We start from the raw sequence: 19,014 nt of genomic DNA, 5'->3' as shown, positions 1-19,014 counted from the left end.
TTCTAAGACATTGAGGACAATATTTCCTTTAGGTTGGGGGGAATGAGCAGTTGACAATTATGGAATGTCTCGGTCTTGGTGGTATTTTTAGTAATTTTTATTGTAAAGGCAAATTTTGGATAAAAATATGAGTCGAAAATGGCAGAATATAAAATGTAGTGTCTCTAGAAACGCATCTTCTTAATTTTAGAGTTTTGTTTCTTTAAAAAAAAATTGTTATGTAACTTTTTTTCTCTTAATCATCTCCTTTAAGTTTCTGTAATTAGTCCCAATTTTTTTTAGTGTTTTCTTTAACGTAAAAGAACAAAAAAAAAAGAGTTTTTCTTTTTTTGTGTGATCTTTTAACATTCGATAACATAATGATTTTCAAATTTTGGTATTTGTATTATCTTTGGCCTTGAGTTACGCTACACCATGTTTTCCCCTTTGATGTTGAAATGTAAATTGAGAAATTTGATGAGTGAAATTGATTAAGCTATTTGAAGAAATGTACAAGTCATCAAAAGTCCAAGCGAGTTTTTGATCCTATTATCCTTGGAGAGTAACCATGTTTGCCTAAACAACTTTATAATTTATTATACAAAATCTCTATATTTTCCTCGAAGTCAAAAAATAAGATTTGCAACCACATATGAAAGTCCATTGAACTAGTGAATATGAAAGATTATTTAGAGTCCTAAAAGATGACAAAAGATCATATTTGATCATTTTGAGTCTTACTAGCCAACCCTATTATAAAATATTCATAGATAACCCCTTTAAGTCTATATATAATAAAAATAAAAAACTATTATCTTTTCCCACTCCAATGTAGAGTATCACCTTATATTTTATATTTTCCACCACCCAATTATGTTTGAAAATATAGATGATTAAGTATTCCTGATAATGGTGCTACGAAAAAAAAAAGATATGTTGATATATAAATAAATAAATAATATAAAAAACAAAAAAAGAAGAAAAAAAGTTCCAAGCAGAAAAGCACCTTGTAATCTAAAACAAATCCCCTATTTTTCAAACATATATTTTGTTTTTCTTATTACCGCTTTTTTTATAGCCATGACCATAGCATATGTTATGTCCTAATAAAATTCCTTCTTAATTTTAGGGAACTATAGTATAAAGTAAAAGCTGGTAATATGGATTGAAAGATGTAGTGATGCATTAAAATAAAAATAAATTAGTTTGGCTAATAATTCCCTTGAGTTGAAAGAGTCATCTTGGTGAAAGCGTGTGATATTGTTTTACTATTCTCTCAATCTACCACTTTTTAGAATGACAATTTTTCTGGGATATATTTTCTATTGAAAGAGTCACTTTTAACCATGAGGTTTCGAGGTTTGACATATCATTCTTAAAAGTGACTTGATTAATGTAGCTCTGATAATTGATTATTTTCATGATTTTACTTAATTATTTTGTGTGGGTGTGATTTTCTTTAGGTTGAAAATAATGCTTATACTTTTATTTGATTGTCGGCAATAATCCAATGGAAGAAGTAAACACAATTTTCAAAAAAAAAATAATTTGGGCTTTAACTTTTGCTAAATTTTTATCGTTTTAATTGCTAGAGCCTAACAATAAGCTGGTTGAGTGGTGTGATTGACATTAAAAAGTGTACATTCAATAAAGATAAAATTATCAGTTTTTCACTTATTGTGTCGATTAATGCGCTCATTATTCTTAAATTATTTTAACACTCTTCAAATATATTTTTATGTTAAATTAATTTGTAATTTTGTAATATGTTAATTTTATTTTAATTTTTTATTGTACATATATTTCAAGAATAAAGAGGAGTTGAAACTAAAAGTGGGAACAAAGAAGAATAACTAGAGCCTTTTAGATTGCATTATTAAGGAGATGTAATAAAAAAAATATATTTAAAAAATAAAAATAAAAATAAAAAAGAATAAAAGGTGAGCAACCATGTTTTGGTTGCTCTGATGGTCAAGTGGTCATGTTGCCACCTGACCATCACACCTTTCAATTAATATATTTGTTTAATATAAAATAAAATAATAATAAATAAAAAAATGATGCATCCCTTGCCTATAAAGGGCAAGGGGATGCAAGTGAGAGAGTCAAGAGCGGAAGCCGAGAGAGAACGAGAGGGAAAAGCTGAAGAATTGTTTCTTTTTCTTCTTTTTCTTGTTTTGTTGTGTAATCAATTTCCTTATAACATATTTCAAAATTGTATCAAATAAAAAGAGTACTTTGTTTTCTTTCAATATAAGTGGCTAATTTTGATAAGCTGAGGTAAAGGGTAAAGCTCAAGATTTCAAACTATTAAATTTATTAATTTCTCAAATGAGTTTTTAAGTTTATTTTATTTTATTTTTTCTAGTTATTTTTATGTCATGTTAACTTATCGATTTTCTTGGATTTGTATGGTATTTTGATGTAATATCGACACATTAATATAGTTGTAGCATATTAGGTACTTTATTTCATATTTATCCATACACATAGTTAGTTAATAATTAAATGATATAATAATTCACTGGTAAAAGTGAGGCAAAATATAAAAAAAATGAGAGAGTATTAAAATTATAGTTTGAATACTGAGAGTGGATCCGGAAACCTTAATATATTTTTAAATTGATTCCTAATAATTTCTTTTTTCACAATTAATTTTTTGTTTTAAATTGACTACTAGATTTTAAATTTCCTATTGTTCGACCCAGAACTCACCGGGTTATATTATAATCAAACACTCTTATACTTTGGAGTAATAACACTTTTGAGTCGTATCATTCTTAAGCATAAATCTGGGCAGCAGAATAAGGTGGTAGATGCTCTAAGCAAGCAACTTTACTGGTAACTTTAGTTAATGAAGTTACTGGTTTGAGTGCTTAAAGGAGTTGTACGCTGAGGATGACGATTTTGCGCATATTTGGGATCATTGCATCAATTATCAGAATGCGGAAGATTTCCTTATTCAGGATGGGTGCTTATTCAAGGCCAACCAATTATGTGTGTCTCAAAGTTCTTTAAGGGAACAGACTATCCGCAAGTTACATGGAGAAGGATTAGGCGGACATATTGGTCGAGGTAAGACCAAGGCGTTAGTGGAAGAGTGGTATTATTGGCCTCAATTGACTAGGGATGTGTCAAGAGGGCAAAGGAAATGCACAGAACACATGGTTATAAATGCCATTACATGTTCTAGACAATATTTGGTTGGACCTACCCATGGATTTTGGACTAGGATTGCCATGCACAAAGACCGGTCGTGATTTAATATTGGTGGTGGTTGATAGGTTTTTTAAGATGGCGCATTTTATTGCTTGTAAGAAGACGAAAGATGCTGCTTCAGTAGCGCATTTATTCTTTCATGAGATAATATGCTTGCATGGTGTTCCAAAGACTGTTATTTCTGACAGGGATGTAAAGTTTATTAGTAAATTCTGGCAGCACCTTTGGAATAAGTTTGGCACACAATTGCAATTTAGTAGTGCCTTCCATCCCCAGACAGATGGTCAAACAGAGGTGGTCAATCGTACTTAGGGAGACATGTTGCGCTGTATTTGTGGTGACAAGCAAAAAAACTAGGAAGTTATCTTGCCTCAGGTCGAGTTTTCTTACAATAATAAGGTGGATCGGTCTACTGGTAAAACCCCATTTGAGATTGCCTGCACTTGTTACCCACGATAGATTTATGATCTGGCTATCATGCTCGCAGTAGTAGGAGGGAGTAAAGCAGCGGATAATGTGGCAGAAAAGGCGCTGCAAATGCTTACCGAGGTACGAGCCCATTTGAAGGCAACCAATGCTTAGTATAAGGCTGAGGCAAACAAGCATCTACATAAGAAAGTGTTTCAGGAGGGTGATTTAGTGATGGCGCATTTGTAGCGAAATCGTTTCCCAAGTATTCACACTAAATTGGAGAAGCGCAAGTACGGACCGTTTCGTGTCGCACATGAGATTAATGACAATGCTTATGTAGTCCAACTACTAGATGATTGGAATATCTCTCACACATTTAATGTGGCTGAGCTGTTCAAATACAATCCAGATGATGAGGCTTTGTACGAGCCAAACTCGAGGACGAGTTCTTTTCCAAGTGAGGGGGACTGATGTCGGACATTATTTTAGGAATTTGAAGATTCTAGAATTTTATTATTTTAGGCTTTCTATTTTAATTGGAGTCATTAATACTTTCTATTTTTATTAGAGTCAATTAAGGTATAAGATTAGTTAACTTAGGAAAGTATCTTTTATTTTCATTATAATTATTATTTAATTTTCCATTTTTAAGTTAACTTAGGAAAGTAAATTTCCTCTATTATAAATAAAGAGATCTTGTCATTATTTTAAGAACTTTTTCAGACTCAATTATTCTATAAAATTTTTATTCAGAAACTTGTTTTGTCTTCTTTACAATTCTGCTTCGTCAAATAACAATAATAAGCATCTCAATTACAGGACAAGAAACAATAGCCATTGAAGAGGGAAGTGTCAAGGAAAGACTTAATAGAAGATCACTGTGCCATTTGCCAAGGCACATAAGTGATGAAGCATCCCCAACTGCAGGCATACACAAAGAGCAAAGAAGTAGTCAGTGGATAAATCAACGGAAGTTCGCAAACAAGTAAAACAAGAAGTACCATTAAGTAAATTTTGTATCACAAGAGCCAAGAAAATAAATCATATTTTACGACAAATTGAGTACCATTTTTATTTTACTTAAGATGTGAAACATCCAATTTGTAATATCCCCGTAAAGTCTCAAATTTCTCTAGAGCCGCCCCAAACTTCAAATGACAAAATCTACTTTTGTTAACTAAAATTTCTATACATAATCATGCTGTTATGAACTAATTTAACAGAGAAGAGATATTTCTAACAACTCTTTTGATGCGTAATTAGAACTACTATTGTTCCTTACTTTGACCAGTTTAGGTTTCTTTATTGTTAGTGGAATTTAATGGTTTTGGGAAATTGCTTTAGTATAAATAGACATTCATCAAAATCTATGTTCCTACAAACTTTCCATTGCATCACCCAAAAAAAAAAAAAATGTCGAATTACAAGGCCTTTCGCCGAACTATCGAATCGCCAATTTTCTCGACAGTCTCATTTGCTCTAATCGTTTTCAGCATCTTTGTGTACAGCTCCATTTCTATAGTTCGTCTATATCCTTCACAATATATATCCACTCCAATCATCAAAACACCACAACGAGCACATAATAATGATGTACAAGCTGCTGCTAACAAAACTCCCCAAGTTCAAGCAACAACCCCTGCTCTCAAAGTTGATCAATCAAGCCCCATCGTCGTGTCAAATAATGTGACCGCGCAACCGATGAATATAGAAGAACTAGAAAAAGAAGAACAAGGGCCGGATCCTCTAATTCCACCATTCTGGCTCAAAAAAGAAGGAAGAATGGAATGGTTCCAGAAAAAACTACCCGACCTCGAGGTATTCCAGTCAACAAACTTGAGTCGAGCGTTTCACGACAGGGTCCTGAAATTCTCTACAAACCAATGTGCAATTCAGTTCTTTATGGTATGGCTCTCGCCAGCTCGAATATTTCGGCCTAGAGACTTCTTGGCTGTGGAAACCCTAATGAAAGCCAACCCTCACTCTTGTTTAGTACTTATATCGAGATCTCTCGACACACGACGCGGGTACAAAATCCTGAAGCCATTACTTGACCTCGGGTTCAAAATCCTTGCAGTCACTCCGGATTTGGCCTCTCTGGTTAAAGACACACCGGCTGAAACTTGGCTGAAGCAGATTAAAGATGGGGAACGTGATCCTGGTAAAATTTCGTTGTCAGTTCAACTGTCTAATCTTATAAGGCTAGCTGTGTTGTACAAATATGGTGGCGTCTACTTGGACACTGACTTTATAGTCCTGAAAGATTTCAAAGGCCTGAGGAATGCTGTCGGTCCACAAGAGGTTGACCAAGCGACACGTAAATGGAAAACATTAAATAATGCAGCTCTGGTTTTTGACAAGGGGCATCCGATTTTATTTGATTTTTTACAGGAATTTGCTACCACGTTTGATGGTAACACGTGGGGACATAACGGGCCATACATGCTTACGCGAGTTACTCGACGAGTAGGAAATACACCAGGGTATAACCTTACGATTTTGGGACTTGAGGCATTTTATCCTGTAAATTGGGTTCAGATTAAAAGATTTTTTAAGAAACCCGCGACGGAGGAAGAATCAAAATGGGTGGATGAAACGGTGCTTCGGTTGAGTGAGGAGTCATACGGGTTACATCTATGGAGCAGTTGTACAAGGAAAACCGTATATGATGAGGGAAGTGTTATAGATAGATTGATTAAATCTCACTGTCTCATTTGCCGAGACACCTATAATCTTTAAAGAATAATTTCTTGTAATTGCCAGTTTGCCTTTGTGTCGAAAAGAGTAAAATTCAACAAAGACTAGTTTTGATTTCTTTTGTGTAATTTTTTTTTTTGGGGGTTGTTGATTAATTGTGTTTTTAAATGGCTGCAACTGAAATTAGTTTCAAAAATTCAATTGATTTGTGCTACAAACCTAAACTACGCACGCACGTCAGCACGTGGAAAGAATTAAATAAAGAGAATAATTGAATCAGAATAAGAATTAAAATTATGGCTTGCTTTTTTTCTTCTGGGAGGAATTTTATCAAACATGTGGCATGCATGAAATATGCCCAAAATTTGATTTAGTACGATCGCATGTTAACACTACAAAAGATGAAGGACAAATTAATTATCCAAAAAAAAAAGATGAAGCATAAAATAAACATAATACTTGCAGGACAAATCAATTGAATTTTCTAAAGTAATTTCAGTTGCGGCCATTTAAAAACACAATTAATTAACTAGAAACATTTCCGCAAAAAAATAAAACTAAATGAATAAAAATAAACTAGCCTTGTTTAATTTTAGGGTTATTATCATTTTACTACTTCAAAAATTGTCATATATCAAATGACTACAACAAGTATTGTCTCCTATCATTTTCCTACTATATCTTTATAAAAATATCATTTTACTACTTTTCCGTTATAACAAATATCATTTTACTATTTTTCCATTACAACCGTTAGTTGACTCGTTAGTTGACCAGTTAGTTGACTAACAAAATACCAATTTTACCCTTCATGATTAAAAAAATAAGTTTCATTAAAAAAAATAAGACAAATTCATTTTGTAAATAATCTTCATTTTCATAATTCCAGCAAAAAGAATTACGTTGGTATTTTATATCCATTTTAATAAATATATTACAAATTTATTTTGTAAATAAGTTTCAAGTAATTTTTTTTTTAATCATAAAGGGTGAAATAGGTATTTTGTTAGTCAACTAACTGGTCAACTAACAATTATAACGGAAAAGTAGTAAAATTATATTTTTATAAAGATATAATAGAAAAATGATAGGAGACAATACTTGTTATAATTATTTAATATTTGATAATTTTTAAAGTAGTAAAATGATAATAACCCTAAATTTTACTACTTTCGGAATTTATACAATTGACATCGGGATGGTGATGATGGAAGCTAGTGAAGTGTCTAAGACGAATGCGATCATTAATTAGGCTGAAAGCAAACAACAAAAAACAAGATATTTTAAAATTAAATTTTTATTCCAAAACGATGCATTGTCAGAAAAGTAAAAGAAAAATAAAAAAAGAAAAAGAAAACCAGTCTTGACCATTGACAGCATTGGATCTGGTCTGGATCCAAGGTTTCCTATCGATGGCATTTAGGTAAAAAATCTTGACAAATATCAATTAATTAAAATATAAAAGTTAAATTAAAAAAATTAAATCAAGGATCACAAGAAAAACCAATAACACAAGTAACAAATGTATCAAAATTCAATGACGGAAAAACCAAGTAGAGAAGAATATTACTCCTATTTAATGACTAATATTTATATTTTGAGAACCATTGTTTTGTTATGGATTGAGATGGCCAGATTAAGGTTCTGGTCCTAAGTTCAAATGGCAACATTTTTAAGCCACTAAAGCGAGCAGCATTAATTAATTATATAGCATAGAGCAACATCTTTAAGCCAATAACTTTTTTAACATGTTCATTAATTCTCCCTAGCAATCAAATTTAGTTGAAAACTAAAATGAAATAAAATCCAACGAAGGAGGGCCTAGGTGATTTATTTTCTACAACTCATGCATGAACGATTTTGATTTTGCTCGTAATCTGAGTCATTGGTTCAATAATCAATACTATCTTAGGGCCAAGGTGGAACTATATTGAGTCTTGGATCCCCAAGTCAAAAAAAATAAAGGAAGATAAGGGGGTCAACTGGAAACTTAGCTCCAGCTTTATTTATTTCCCATGCATCAAATTCTTCGCTGTAAATGCTATTACATTTTAGGCTGAAGTGCATGCAAAAACCAAAGTCTTTATATACATTACTTGCAACTATTGTTCTGGGAAATCGTCTAAAGTCCTGAAGAAATATGTATCCTCTACGGAAATTCTCGCCGTACTCAACTCTAGCGACGGTGAGAAAAGAGTCTCACAAGATGTTTTAACCATATTTGACCTAGTGCCTTTTATCCAACAGATGGGATTAAGACAACCAGGCTTTTCAAGAAACATGAAACAGAGAAAGAATCAAAATGGGTAGCGAAAATGGCGCTTAAGCTAAGCAGTAATAACTATGCTCTACACCTATGGAACAAGAGGACAAGAACATTAGTCATTGAAGAGGGAAGTGTCAGGGAAAGACTAATAGCAGATCACTGGGCCATTTGCCAAGGCCCATAAAATTCTTGAAGAATTAAGTGATGAAGCTTCTTGGATTGAGGGCATACACCAAGGGCAAAGAAGTAGCCAATAAAGAAATCAAGATAAGTGTCTCATTTTGGGAAAGACTCTATCCTTATTAGCTTGAATAAGAAACATTTTTACTTGTTTTTGACCTATGCTTGTTTTTGACCTATGCGCGCACACACGCACGCGCACTCACGCGCACGCGCACTCACGCGCACGCGCACTCACGCGCACGCGCACTCACGCGCACGCGCACTCACGCGCACGCGCACGCACGCGCACGCGCACATACACATACACACACACACACACACACACACACACACACACTTGTTTTTGACCTATGCGCGCGCGCGCACACACACACACAAACAAACAAACAATTTTACTTGTTTTGAGGTACCACTCACATTTCCTATTTCACTCTTTTATCTAATCACCCTGCACAATCTATCTTCTGCCATTCTCTCATTTAGGCCAATCTCTTCCACCATGAAGTACACTCAAACGCAGATCCTACAAAATCCATCAGATGTAGGAAGATAGGTGGGTCCATTATGCATAGTGAATTACCAGGGATCATGATCAAGTATCTCAGCTTATGTACCACCAGCACATAAACACTCACTTATGCGTGAACCACTCTAAAGTGTAATCCTATATACCCGTCAGCCAACTATACTCTTCTTGTCAGAAGATCTCACTAAAGATGTGCTTCATCCGTTCATCCATTCTAACAAATTGCAACTTCATTCAAGATAACAAAACCAACATATAGGAAAACAAGATGAAGATGAAGACCAAAGTACATAACTTTTTATACCCTATGACCCGCATCAACACTTTCCTGTGTCATAATTCTTTTTGAACGTCATGCCGACCCCTTCATCCTTCTCCTATATTACCCCCCAGAGTAGGAATTGTTTTAGCGATTACTATAAGAATATTCTCTACAAGTACGAATTCATAGGCCAAAAGCAATTACAAGAACATAACTGAGAATTCACTAACTCATAACAATAACAATAATAAGCGTCTCAAAGGTAGCGCGGCTAAAATTACAATAACGGAAGCATTTCTCAATCAATTAGAGAACAAAGACTCGTCGAGGTCGATATGGATTTTCTCACCATCATCAAACCGGTCTTTCCTCGGCGGAGCAGGGGGTGCCGTCACTCGGGGTGGTCCTCTGCCTTTCTTCTTGTCACGCGGCCTCGCCTGATAAATCAAATTCAAACCCAAACAAATTCCTCAAGCAACCAAAAGAAATGTTTAGCTATAGCTGTGCGACAGTAACATATGGGTCCCTCAGCTTTTGCCCAAATCAGATAGAATTTAATGAAATTCGCCACTAATTATCAAACGGTGAGAAATAATACAAATACTTACGTTGCCGAAGGAGTGATTGAAGCGCTTTCCTTTGGCGGTTTTCTTGTCGCCGCGGCCGCAGTACACTGAGTGATTAAAGAAAAACAAAAATTAGGCAAATTGAAACAAAAATTAAGAAAATAAAATAAAGAGGGTCAAAATGGTCAGTAGATACAGACCGTAGGGGATTGAAGGGGAGGGAGTAGAAGGGAGTGAAAGCGAGCAGCTGAGGCTGAGGGGTGTGCCCAGAATTTGAGATTGAGAAGAGGAAATGCGAGATTGTGGAGTTAGTGGTAAAGCTCCCACTAGCAGTGACGCCATTGCTGATTTGCTGTTGCCTCTTTGGCTCCCTGCTTCTGCCAAATTTTCAAAGATAAGGTAACGTGTGACTGTTTCTTGCCTCTTCGACACCATTCTGCGTTTTGTATGGGCTCAAGGCTTCGTTGTGTTGAATAGTGGCCCAACGAGTACGAGTTCGAGTTGAGAAATGTTTACGAGTTGACCTGTGTAGAGTTTGTACAAAATTCTAAATACACCCCAGTCTATTGTTCAGTACATCTACAATTGTGTAATTAAATACTGGTCGTTTCCGAATGGAGGTCTCACGATTGATTGATGCAAGATGTTTTGTAAGCCCTAGTTATCCACCTGTGTTTATCAAACAGGTTCTATATTGTGTTTTCAAAATTTCATTGAAACACAAAGAGTTGAATTTTAGTGAAGAAACATTCTTGTAGTAGCTCGAATTTCTCAAGTACACATCAACTACTAATGAAAATATCTTGGTAAAGTAATTTTGGTGCACCATTATCCTCCTTGATCTTCAGCAAGATTACAGTAGTTCAAGATTACAGTAGTTCAATAAAATAAATAAAATTACCCTTTACAATATTGCTCGTCATATTAAATAATAGAGTAATGATACAGCCACAAACTCTTGTACAAACTTATTTTGTATAAACTGACGTGGCATTAATTCATTGGTTGAATGAAAATATAAATTAATAAAAACAAATCATGTGGGCCAAGTGATATTTAATTCAACCAATGAATTAATGTCACATTAGTTTGTACAAAATAAATTTGTACAATAGTTTGTGGCTGTATCATTACTCTAAATAATAAGATGGATACGGTCTAAGAGTAGTGGCAGAGTGATCGAGGGACAAGCCGGGGTCGTTGCCCCCATTTGATCCGAAAATTACAAATAACTTATTCTATCTACATAGCTAAAATTACAAACTTTGGCTGTTGGATTAATTGAATACATTAAATTCAAGTTCAAATTTTATTTTGAAATCACACACAAATATCGTTCACTTATAATTTATTAGTCCAATTAAATAATTTAGTTGCACAAAGCCAAATTCAATCTATTAAACTAAGGCCTGAGATCTAATTTAGTCAATATATGCAACTTGATATTAATAGCTGATCCAAATTGAATCTATTACTAAAGAAAAACAAATACCTAAAATTATATATTGCCTGTCTTCTCTTAAAGTTTTGATTTTTCGAGGCTTGTAAAGAAAAATACTAATAAAATTACAAAAGTAATAAAGTAAGTTTGTAAATTTTTTCCGTCGATCGATCGGTCATAAATTTTACAATTTTGCCCTACTGATATCATTTTTTTTTTTGCTATGCCAGTAGCCCGGAGGATTAGATAACCCATTACACTTTTACAAAATACACTAAACCCACATACATGAACCAACAGACTCCTAAAAAGAACAAAACACCCATTCATCTTGAGATTTTTCACTATTTTGACTCTTCTTAAATAATTCCAAAAGGGAAAAAATGAAAAAAAAAATAGGTTCATGTCACGTTAAAGAGCAACTTTATACTATACGTTCTTTAAGCCGAGCTAAGGAAACTGAAGTTCAAAGTTACCAGGACAGATTTATATCCATATACATTTATACACATATACATGAATTATTACCAGCAAATGTCATTGGATTTTCACATGCACACATGCATCTTCTTCTTTGCAAAATGAAAAGCACTTCATTTCTCTAAGTAAAAACACTTCTTAGTTCGTTCTCATATGCTTAGATTACAAGCTTAATTACTCTTAAATTATACCAGAAAGAAAGAAAAGAGAACTTGTTTCTGCAGTTTCTTGCTTGTTTGGATAATGGTGGCACAGAATCTTATGCCCAAGTTCCTTGTAATGGAAATATTAAGAATCTTAGCAACATGGGATTGTATTAAATTATGAGAAGCTTACCTTATGTAGAAAGTTAGTTGATTGTTTTTAGTTAAGAGTAAGAAATAAGTTTTAGTGGGGTAATAATTTTTTTTTTCTCCTGATAAAGGCCGATGTACTTGGGTATATAATATATGATTTTGGAAATTGTAGTGTAAGGTAAGCTTTCATCTTGTGAAATGAGTTCTTGCCTTGTGTTAAGGCATTGCATTTATGCTTATAGTGCCAGATTTATCATTTATCACAAAGTCAAATCATCAATTGCTTTCAGATTCAACATTGAAGCGACGGCTCCCCTCCCTCTAAGCATCTCCAAATTGTGTTCACATATGTTAACATTTTCTTTCATTCATTTCTACTCAAATGTCACACCGATTTAACTCATAGTCTGTATCGTGCATAACTAAACATTAATTTTTTAAATATTAAATACAAATACCCTACTTTTTTTCTATTTGGTTTGAGTATAGCATGTCTTTTCTTTTTAAATGTTTTAACATTACTTTTTTCTTTTTTGACTTAAAACGATAATTCAATTTCTTCTCTATCTATATGAGTGCAATTCAAATCCTTAAATCTCTTATTTTCAAACAACAAATTTTATTATATTTATAAGATGATAACCGTAATATTTTATTATTAAACATAAAAAGTTGAAATACAAAAAATTAAATTATAATAAGAAATTAATTGTGACAACAGTTAGAGGATTATACACGCTCCCTAATATTTGTTTGTTTTTATGTAATTATTCTCTTTTATCACTTAGATATTATTAAAGCAACTAAACATATTATATTGCATCAACGAGGATTTGTCAATTCTTGTTAGCCTAACTGTGAAAATGAGCATGTAGGGGTGGGCAAAAAAACCGTAGTCTTAAAAAAATCGAACCGAACCGACGGTTTTTTCTAATTCGGTTCGGTTTTTATTTTAAAAAAAACCGAATATACCGTTTGTAAAAAAAACCGAAATGTCGGTTCGGTATTCGGTTCACTTGGCTGAACCGAAAAACCGAATTATTGATGAAGATCGGAGAATGTTGTTGGCGTTTGTTTGCAATTTTTTTTTATTTTTTGTTGTAAGTTGTAATTGTTGATATTTTTATTTCTCTTTATAACATTATGATTATGTTTATATAGATAGAGTATTGGAGTTTGGTTATGTATTTTGAAATTTTAATATTTCATATTTTGGGAGTATCTTATTAATAGTTAGTAAAATATTAGTGATAAAATGTGTTTTGAATACTTTGTATTTATTGTTAATATTTGTAATAAAATTAGGATAAATTAATTATTGAAAAAAATTATTACATTCATGAGGCCCAATGGACTAAAAATTTAAAAATTCAAAATAGGCCCAATAGGCCCAAAACCAAAAAAACCGAACCGAACCGAACCGATCTGAAAAGAACCGTTTGAGTTTGGTTCTTATTCGGTTCTTTTTATAAAATAACCGATTTAATTCGGTTCTACTTAATTTCGAACCGAACCGAACCGAACCGTACCCACCCCTATGAGCACGTCTTCACCAAATCACATATGACGTTCAAAGATTTTTTTGACCACCAAACTCTAAAAAAGTGATTATGCAAATCATGCCTTGTTTCGAATCCCTTTTTGGTATTATTACTCTTTAATCATTTAATTAATTTAATTAGCTCCAATCAAAACTTGCATTAACTCACCGGTCAGCACTGTCAATGGGGACGCTAACACACTTTTACTTAAAAATAAATAATTAAAAATAAAATTAAAGAGGGCACCTTAAAATCGGGAGCATGTGCTAAGAAAATAACAACACCAATAAGAAAAAGAGAGTCGAGGGATTCAGTGGGAAGTCAAATAATCAAATCAATCAAAGATCGAATCATTGAACTAGGCAGGAAACCATGAGGGTTCATGCATGCGATCACATGGGAATTAAAGGGTAAAGCGAACGTTAAGGAGTAAATAGTGGCACGTGACAAACACATGCGGTAACGTGCGAACCATGTGGAAATGGGGCGGGTCCACGGCCCACTTCATGAACAGAATCTATGGTCAAAAGGGGGGACATTAAAAATATGTCCACATTCAAGGCCCTGAGGTCGTGCCACGTATACATCAACAATAAAAATTAAAGAGAGACCCCACCACCCATACCGTTTGGTTCTTCTATTTTTAATTATAAGCTTTTGTACTTTGGGAACATGCCAAGAATAATGACATTGCAAGCTATAACAACAACAATAGCAATATGATATTTTATATTATCCCCAACCAAAAAAAAAAAATCTAAACATATATATCTTGATTTAATTAGCCTATGCTTTGATAGCAAAGGAATCATCACAATTCAACACACTATTTGATCAAACTAATAATTTAAGCCAAAAAAAAAAAGAGGCAAAATCCAGCACACATCACATGTAAGGGAGCCGTTGCTATCTTCCCCATTGTATGATACAAGATATTGAGCAAAATATGTTGGGAGTGTTGATCTGATTTTTGATTCGATTTTGATATGATTTGAGGGTTTCAGTGATGGGGTCCTGCAGCCGCAGCTCCTGCCGGCGGTGGCGGAGGCTTACACTGATAGCACTTGGCAAAGAGCCCAAATGAATCAACTTGTCTCACAAAATTGGTCACGCTGGCCCAGCCACCGAACCCAAAACCAACCACAAATACCCACACAACAACGAATATGTTGAATGCATACATGGCTGTCCAGCTTGGTAAAAAGAATGGTGGCTTCTCTGCAGCATTCTGCAAATGCAATGCAACAACAGCACACAACAAAAACCAACTGTGTTAATAAAAAAAAAAAAAAAAAATCAACTCATGTCACAAGCCGCGAGTGCAAGTGCAGAAACAGCTAAAAGCCTTAATCACAGACAAGAGTTGCAACAAGCCAACTGTAGAATATAACAAAATGAAAAGGACAAGCCACCAATCTATCTATATATACGTCTTTCAATTTCTTCTCGTAATATTTCCAAATCTAAGCCTTAAATGCTCTTTGTACGCTTGCTGCTACTTTTTTTTTTTCTTCTTTAACTAACCTTTTCCTCTCTCCACTCAACTGGGGACACACACTGTCACAGTGTCAACTGTGGAATGTGTGAGAATCCCCATCAAACCCGGAGTGCCCCCCCATTAGTTAAAAAGAAAAAACAAAAGAAAAAAAGTTTCTTTGACCAAAATACCATTAACATATCAAGATAACTACAGTTTTTTACCTGACGGGCGGAGGCCTTTCTGTAGGTGAGCATATGGGCAAGGGATGGGATGATGTAGACGGTGAAGCTAACAAGAAGCGCCCCAACTGCGGAGTTGATAGGACCAAAGAAAGGGAAAATAATGGCCAAGAACCAAATTGGGATCACCACTGGGAGTCTAGCAAGTGCCCTTAAGCATATGCTCTTTGTGTCGTGCATCCCGATTACCTTCTCCCACACAAAGTACAACGGCGTGCAAGCGAACCCAAATGTGATGAACTGCACGGTAAATAATTTTGCATTTTCCTTTTCAGTAAATAAGTTGCTCCAGCAAGGGCAAATCCGTAAAGCCAATAAATGTGAATTGGAATTGAACCTGGTGAATGAGCATTAGGATAACGGCAGCGTCACGCCAGCCGTTCTTGGGGAGGAGAGAAAAGGCGTTGGAGTGGTTGAGTAGCTGGTCGCCAAACGACCAGTAAACGGCAGTGGCTGACGGAATCGTCAGTGTGAAAACGTACAAGGTGGCAAAGAGATATATATACTTGAACTTTTGTGGCTTCCACATGGCGTGCATGATTTCCCTGTAACATTTTTTTTTTTTAAAAAAAAAAAAACCCATTCACACAATTAATCAGTTGATTTAAGAAATTTTATTATTATAAGAAAATGACCAAACTGCCCTAAAGTCTATGATAGAGGAATAATATGCTACACGTTAAAAGACAAAGAAGGCTAGATTAAGGTCAGAATCAAGCTGTCACAAGAAAAATAAAACAAAATAAAAAAAGGGTGCAGTTGTGAAATTAATCTACTGTGCAATTTTCCATTTCGAAATGGGTGGGGTGGGGAAAAAATGTTAATTCATAGCAAACAAAAGTAAAAATTTTGGATGATTTTGTCTCAGGACTCGAGCCTCAAGACGGCCGGCAAAAGCTGCAAACAGAAGCCGTGTAGAAACGAGTGCAAGGCCAAAGGACAATAGAAAGTAAAAAAATGGTAATATTATTAACTCAGGTTAAAAAAGAAGAAAACGAAAATTTAATAATTAAGAAAACCTACACTGTGACAGCGTGTCCGCCGAATGTATACAGTATGTTGGTGGCTCCTGTGAAGTAAAGCACTAGCTTTGTTGGTGCCGTGTGGGATACACCTTCAACCTTAACATTCAAAGCAATTTTTTACTGGGTTTTTACTCGCTGTAATTAACCTTAAAAAAGGGGGAAAAAAAAGAGATCATTAATTAGTCAGCATAATTAATTATTACCTGGCCGTGAACAACAGCAGCGATGGTCAAGTACCAGGCAGTGTAAGTGGTCATGCCGAGGCCAAGAAAGGACCAAATACGGTAGTTGTGGAATGAAGGAATAAAGACTGTGGTAGCACAGCAAGCTCCAAAAATATATGTCCATGTCCTTTTATCCAATCGGTCGTTGATGTAGTAAATGTTACTGAGAGAGAAGAAGAAACAAGAGATTAGAAGTTAAAGGTAGTTAAAAATCAACAGAACCCAGTTGTTAATTTTGCATCTTGAGAGGAAATAAAAAGAATGAAGGAAGAAGGTTACCTTGCACAAGCTATCAGTTGTATGACAGATCCGAATAAGAGGAAAGTACAGTTGAAGGCAAGTCCTACAGCTTTCCAATATGGACCCAGTAACCCATCAAGCACTTCAAACCACTGCAATCCAAATTCCGACACAGTATGAAAAGAGATTTTGAAACAGCGATCGTAGATATTTTTTCACTTGGGTTCTTGCTTTGTGGATTAGGTGTAAGTGGTGGTGGTGACTTCTGATTCCGATTCAATATCAGCCCAAAATTACACAAAAATAAGAAAAATGAAAAAAAAGAAAATTAAAGAGACGAATAACCTGAATGACATGGTTTTTGAAGCTAACGTTCTCTTTCTCCTTTCTGCTTCTGTACTCTACGTAGAGTACACTGATGAGATAAGCAGTCCAGCTTCCAAGGAATCCGTAGAAAATTTGAAGCAAGATGCCTGAAAGCATACCCATTTGAGAGAATGAATAGGGCAGAGTCAAGAGAACTTGAGCAACCTGTACAATACGAGAGCAGACATTAAAAAAGATTGTTCATTTTTCCATTCCGCGGAATGAGAACTTTTGAAGTTGGGGTGTCCGGGGTGGTACTTGATTGGAAGCGCAGCTGAACCAGGCATCCCAAGCGGAGCCACCATGCCAGAGAAAGCTCTTCATGCTGAGCATGGAGTGTTGCTGTTGTTGTTCATCTTCTCTCCCTTCTTCTTTGCCTCCTCCTTCATGTTCAGTCTCGCTGAAGTTGGAAACTATTGCTTCTTCTGCTTGCTTCTGTGGCAACATTGTGTTCGTTTTTTCTCAAAAGCCAACGTCTAAATCCTGACGGATCTGAAACATATAAGAGACACTCAATGAGACAAAATTAAAAAAAAAAATGGAAAACGAAAGCCAATGTTATTTACCCCAGACTCAGATCCAAAAATTACAAACCTTGTTGGAGAGGTCTCTTTCTTGTAAAGATTGAAGAAGCAACAAGGCCCAAATGGGTATTTTCTTTTCACTTTGTATATTATAAAACAAAGAGTGAATGAGAGAGATAGAGAGAGAGGTTGGATTTGTGGAAGCTGAAACAAGCAAAGGTGGTTTTAAGAATTCTCCATTCCAAAGAGTTAGCTTTGCTTGCAGGCTTGCAGCAGAGACGGAGACAGGCCTTAAATGGTATGATAATAGTTGCTCAGTCTCTAGCTACGAATATCTTTTGCTCCTAGGTAAATTAAAAGCCCCAACTTTAATGTCTACTAATCGAAAAGGGCTGCAGGCTGTAGCACAGCAGCGCCGAAACCAAAGACGGCTGAGAGGACCTTAAAAGCTGAGAAAATTTATCAGCCCACTTCAATGATCTTTCCGGAGGTTGGAGAAAAGATTTTTTTTTTTTTTTCAAAGACCACTTTTGGCTCTTATTCAAACAAATTTAACACAAGCGTATAACTTATTTGTTTTGCCTTTTCCTTTTGAAGGGGGCTTTGAAATTCCCCTCACACTCCCTATTTTTGAACAGAGAAGGTGAGTCAGTGTGGATTGAGTTGATCGAAAGAAGGAAAGTGACTGAACCCCAACTCACTGTACTCCACTTCTGATTTTCTGATTCGATTCTTTGGTCTCTGTTTGGTGGGTGAGAAAATTTAGAATTTAGAGATCTAAGAGACTGAGACGTTGTTCTAATCAGTAAGGGACTGAACCTAACCATGGACCTTGCTTTATATGAGCACAAAAAATATGCTTCAACGGTAATCAATTTTAAATTACCCACTTCATTCCAATTAATTAATGGTAATTACATAACTAAGGGATTATTTAGATTAATTACCTTAGAATATAGCATCGGGTACCATGAAATTTTAGTTGTTCTCAAATATAACATAATTTATCTACTTGGATCACATTGGTCCCTAACCCTTGTTTTAGTACT

General features: G+C 34.8%; 3 protein-coding genes across 3 annotated transcripts; 1 reads left to right on the top strand and 2 right to left on the bottom strand.

Moving 5' to 3' along the window:
* Nucleotides 1-4,854: 4,854 nt before the first annotated feature.
* On the top strand, nt 4,855-6,422 carry LOC102611987 (uncharacterized protein At4g19900-like). The gene has a single exon (XM_006481340.3). The coding sequence runs from the start codon at nt 5,023-5,025 to the stop codon at nt 6,346-6,348; it is 1,326 nt and encodes a 441-aa protein (XP_006481403.1). The 5' UTR covers nt 4,855-5,022; the 3' UTR covers nt 6,349-6,422.
* Nucleotides 6,423-9,745: 3,323 nt separating this feature from the next.
* Nucleotides 9,746-10,559, bottom strand: LOC102619516 (30S ribosomal protein S31, chloroplastic). The gene is made up of 3 exons (XM_006480925.3): nt 10,310-10,559; nt 10,152-10,216; nt 9,746-9,980 (listed from the first exon to the last, which is right to left on the bottom strand). The coding sequence occupies exons 1-3, from the start codon at nt 10,542-10,544 to the stop codon at nt 9,846-9,848; spliced, it is 435 nt and encodes a 144-aa protein (XP_006480988.1). The 5' UTR covers nt 10,545-10,559; the 3' UTR covers nt 9,746-9,845.
* A 4,066-nt stretch (nt 10,560-14,625) lies between these two features.
* On the bottom strand, nt 14,626-18,783 carry LOC102619221 (auxin transporter-like protein 2). Its single transcript, XM_006480924.4, has 9 exons — nt 18,036-18,783; nt 17,700-17,933; nt 17,421-17,606; nt 17,115-17,227; nt 16,815-16,998; nt 16,610-16,707; nt 15,924-16,131; nt 15,569-15,826; nt 14,626-15,095 (listed from the first exon to the last, which is right to left on the bottom strand). Exons 2-9 carry the CDS (start codon nt 17,886-17,888, stop codon nt 14,868-14,870), a joined length of 1,464 nt encoding a protein of 487 aa, XP_006480987.1. The 5' UTR covers nt 17,889-17,933; nt 18,036-18,783; the 3' UTR covers nt 14,626-14,867.
* Between the last annotated feature and the right edge of the window lie 231 nt (nt 18,784-19,014).

This window comes from Citrus sinensis, chromosome 6 (genome assembly GCF_022201045.2).
Source record: "Citrus sinensis cultivar Valencia sweet orange chromosome 6, DVS_A1.0, whole genome shotgun sequence".
Lineage (NCBI taxonomy): Eukaryota > Viridiplantae > Streptophyta > Magnoliopsida > Sapindales > Rutaceae > Citrus > Citrus sinensis.
This window is presented reverse-complemented; position numbering and strand designations above follow the sequence as displayed.

What these genes read in the sequence shown, in the direction of transcription:
- LOC102619516 (XM_006480925.3), bottom strand. Translation starts at nt 10,544, where the DNA reads ATGGTGTCGAAGAGGCAAGAAACAGTCACACGTTACCTTATCTTTGAA. An exon ending in CTCCCCTTCAATCCCCTACG is followed by an intron (nt 10,217 to 10,309) that starts GTCTGTATCTAC and finishes TTAATCACTCAG; the next exon opens with TGTACTGCGGCCGCGGCGAC. An exon ending in TCAATCACTCCTTCGGCAAC is followed by an intron (nt 9,981 to 10,151) that starts GTAAGTATTTGT and finishes TTGATTTATCAG; the next exon opens with GCGAGGCCGCGTGACAAGAA.
- LOC102619221 (XM_006480924.4), bottom strand. Translation starts at nt 17,888, where the DNA reads ATGTTGCCACAGAAGCAAGCAGAAGAAGCAATAGTTTCCAACTTCAGC. An exon ending in TCAAAAACCATGTCATTCAG is followed by an intron (nt 17,228 to 17,420) that starts GTTATTCGTCTC and finishes TTTGGATTGCAG; the next exon opens with TGGTTTGAAGTGCTTGATGG. An exon ending in CTGCTGTTGTTCACGGCCAG is followed by an intron (nt 16,708 to 16,814) that starts GTAATAATTAAT and finishes TTGAATGTTAAG; the next exon opens with GTTGAAGGTGTATCCCACAC.
- LOC102611987 (XM_006481340.3), top strand. Translation starts at nt 5,023, where the DNA reads ATGTCGAATTACAAGGCCTTTCGCCGAACTATCGAATCGCCAATTTTC.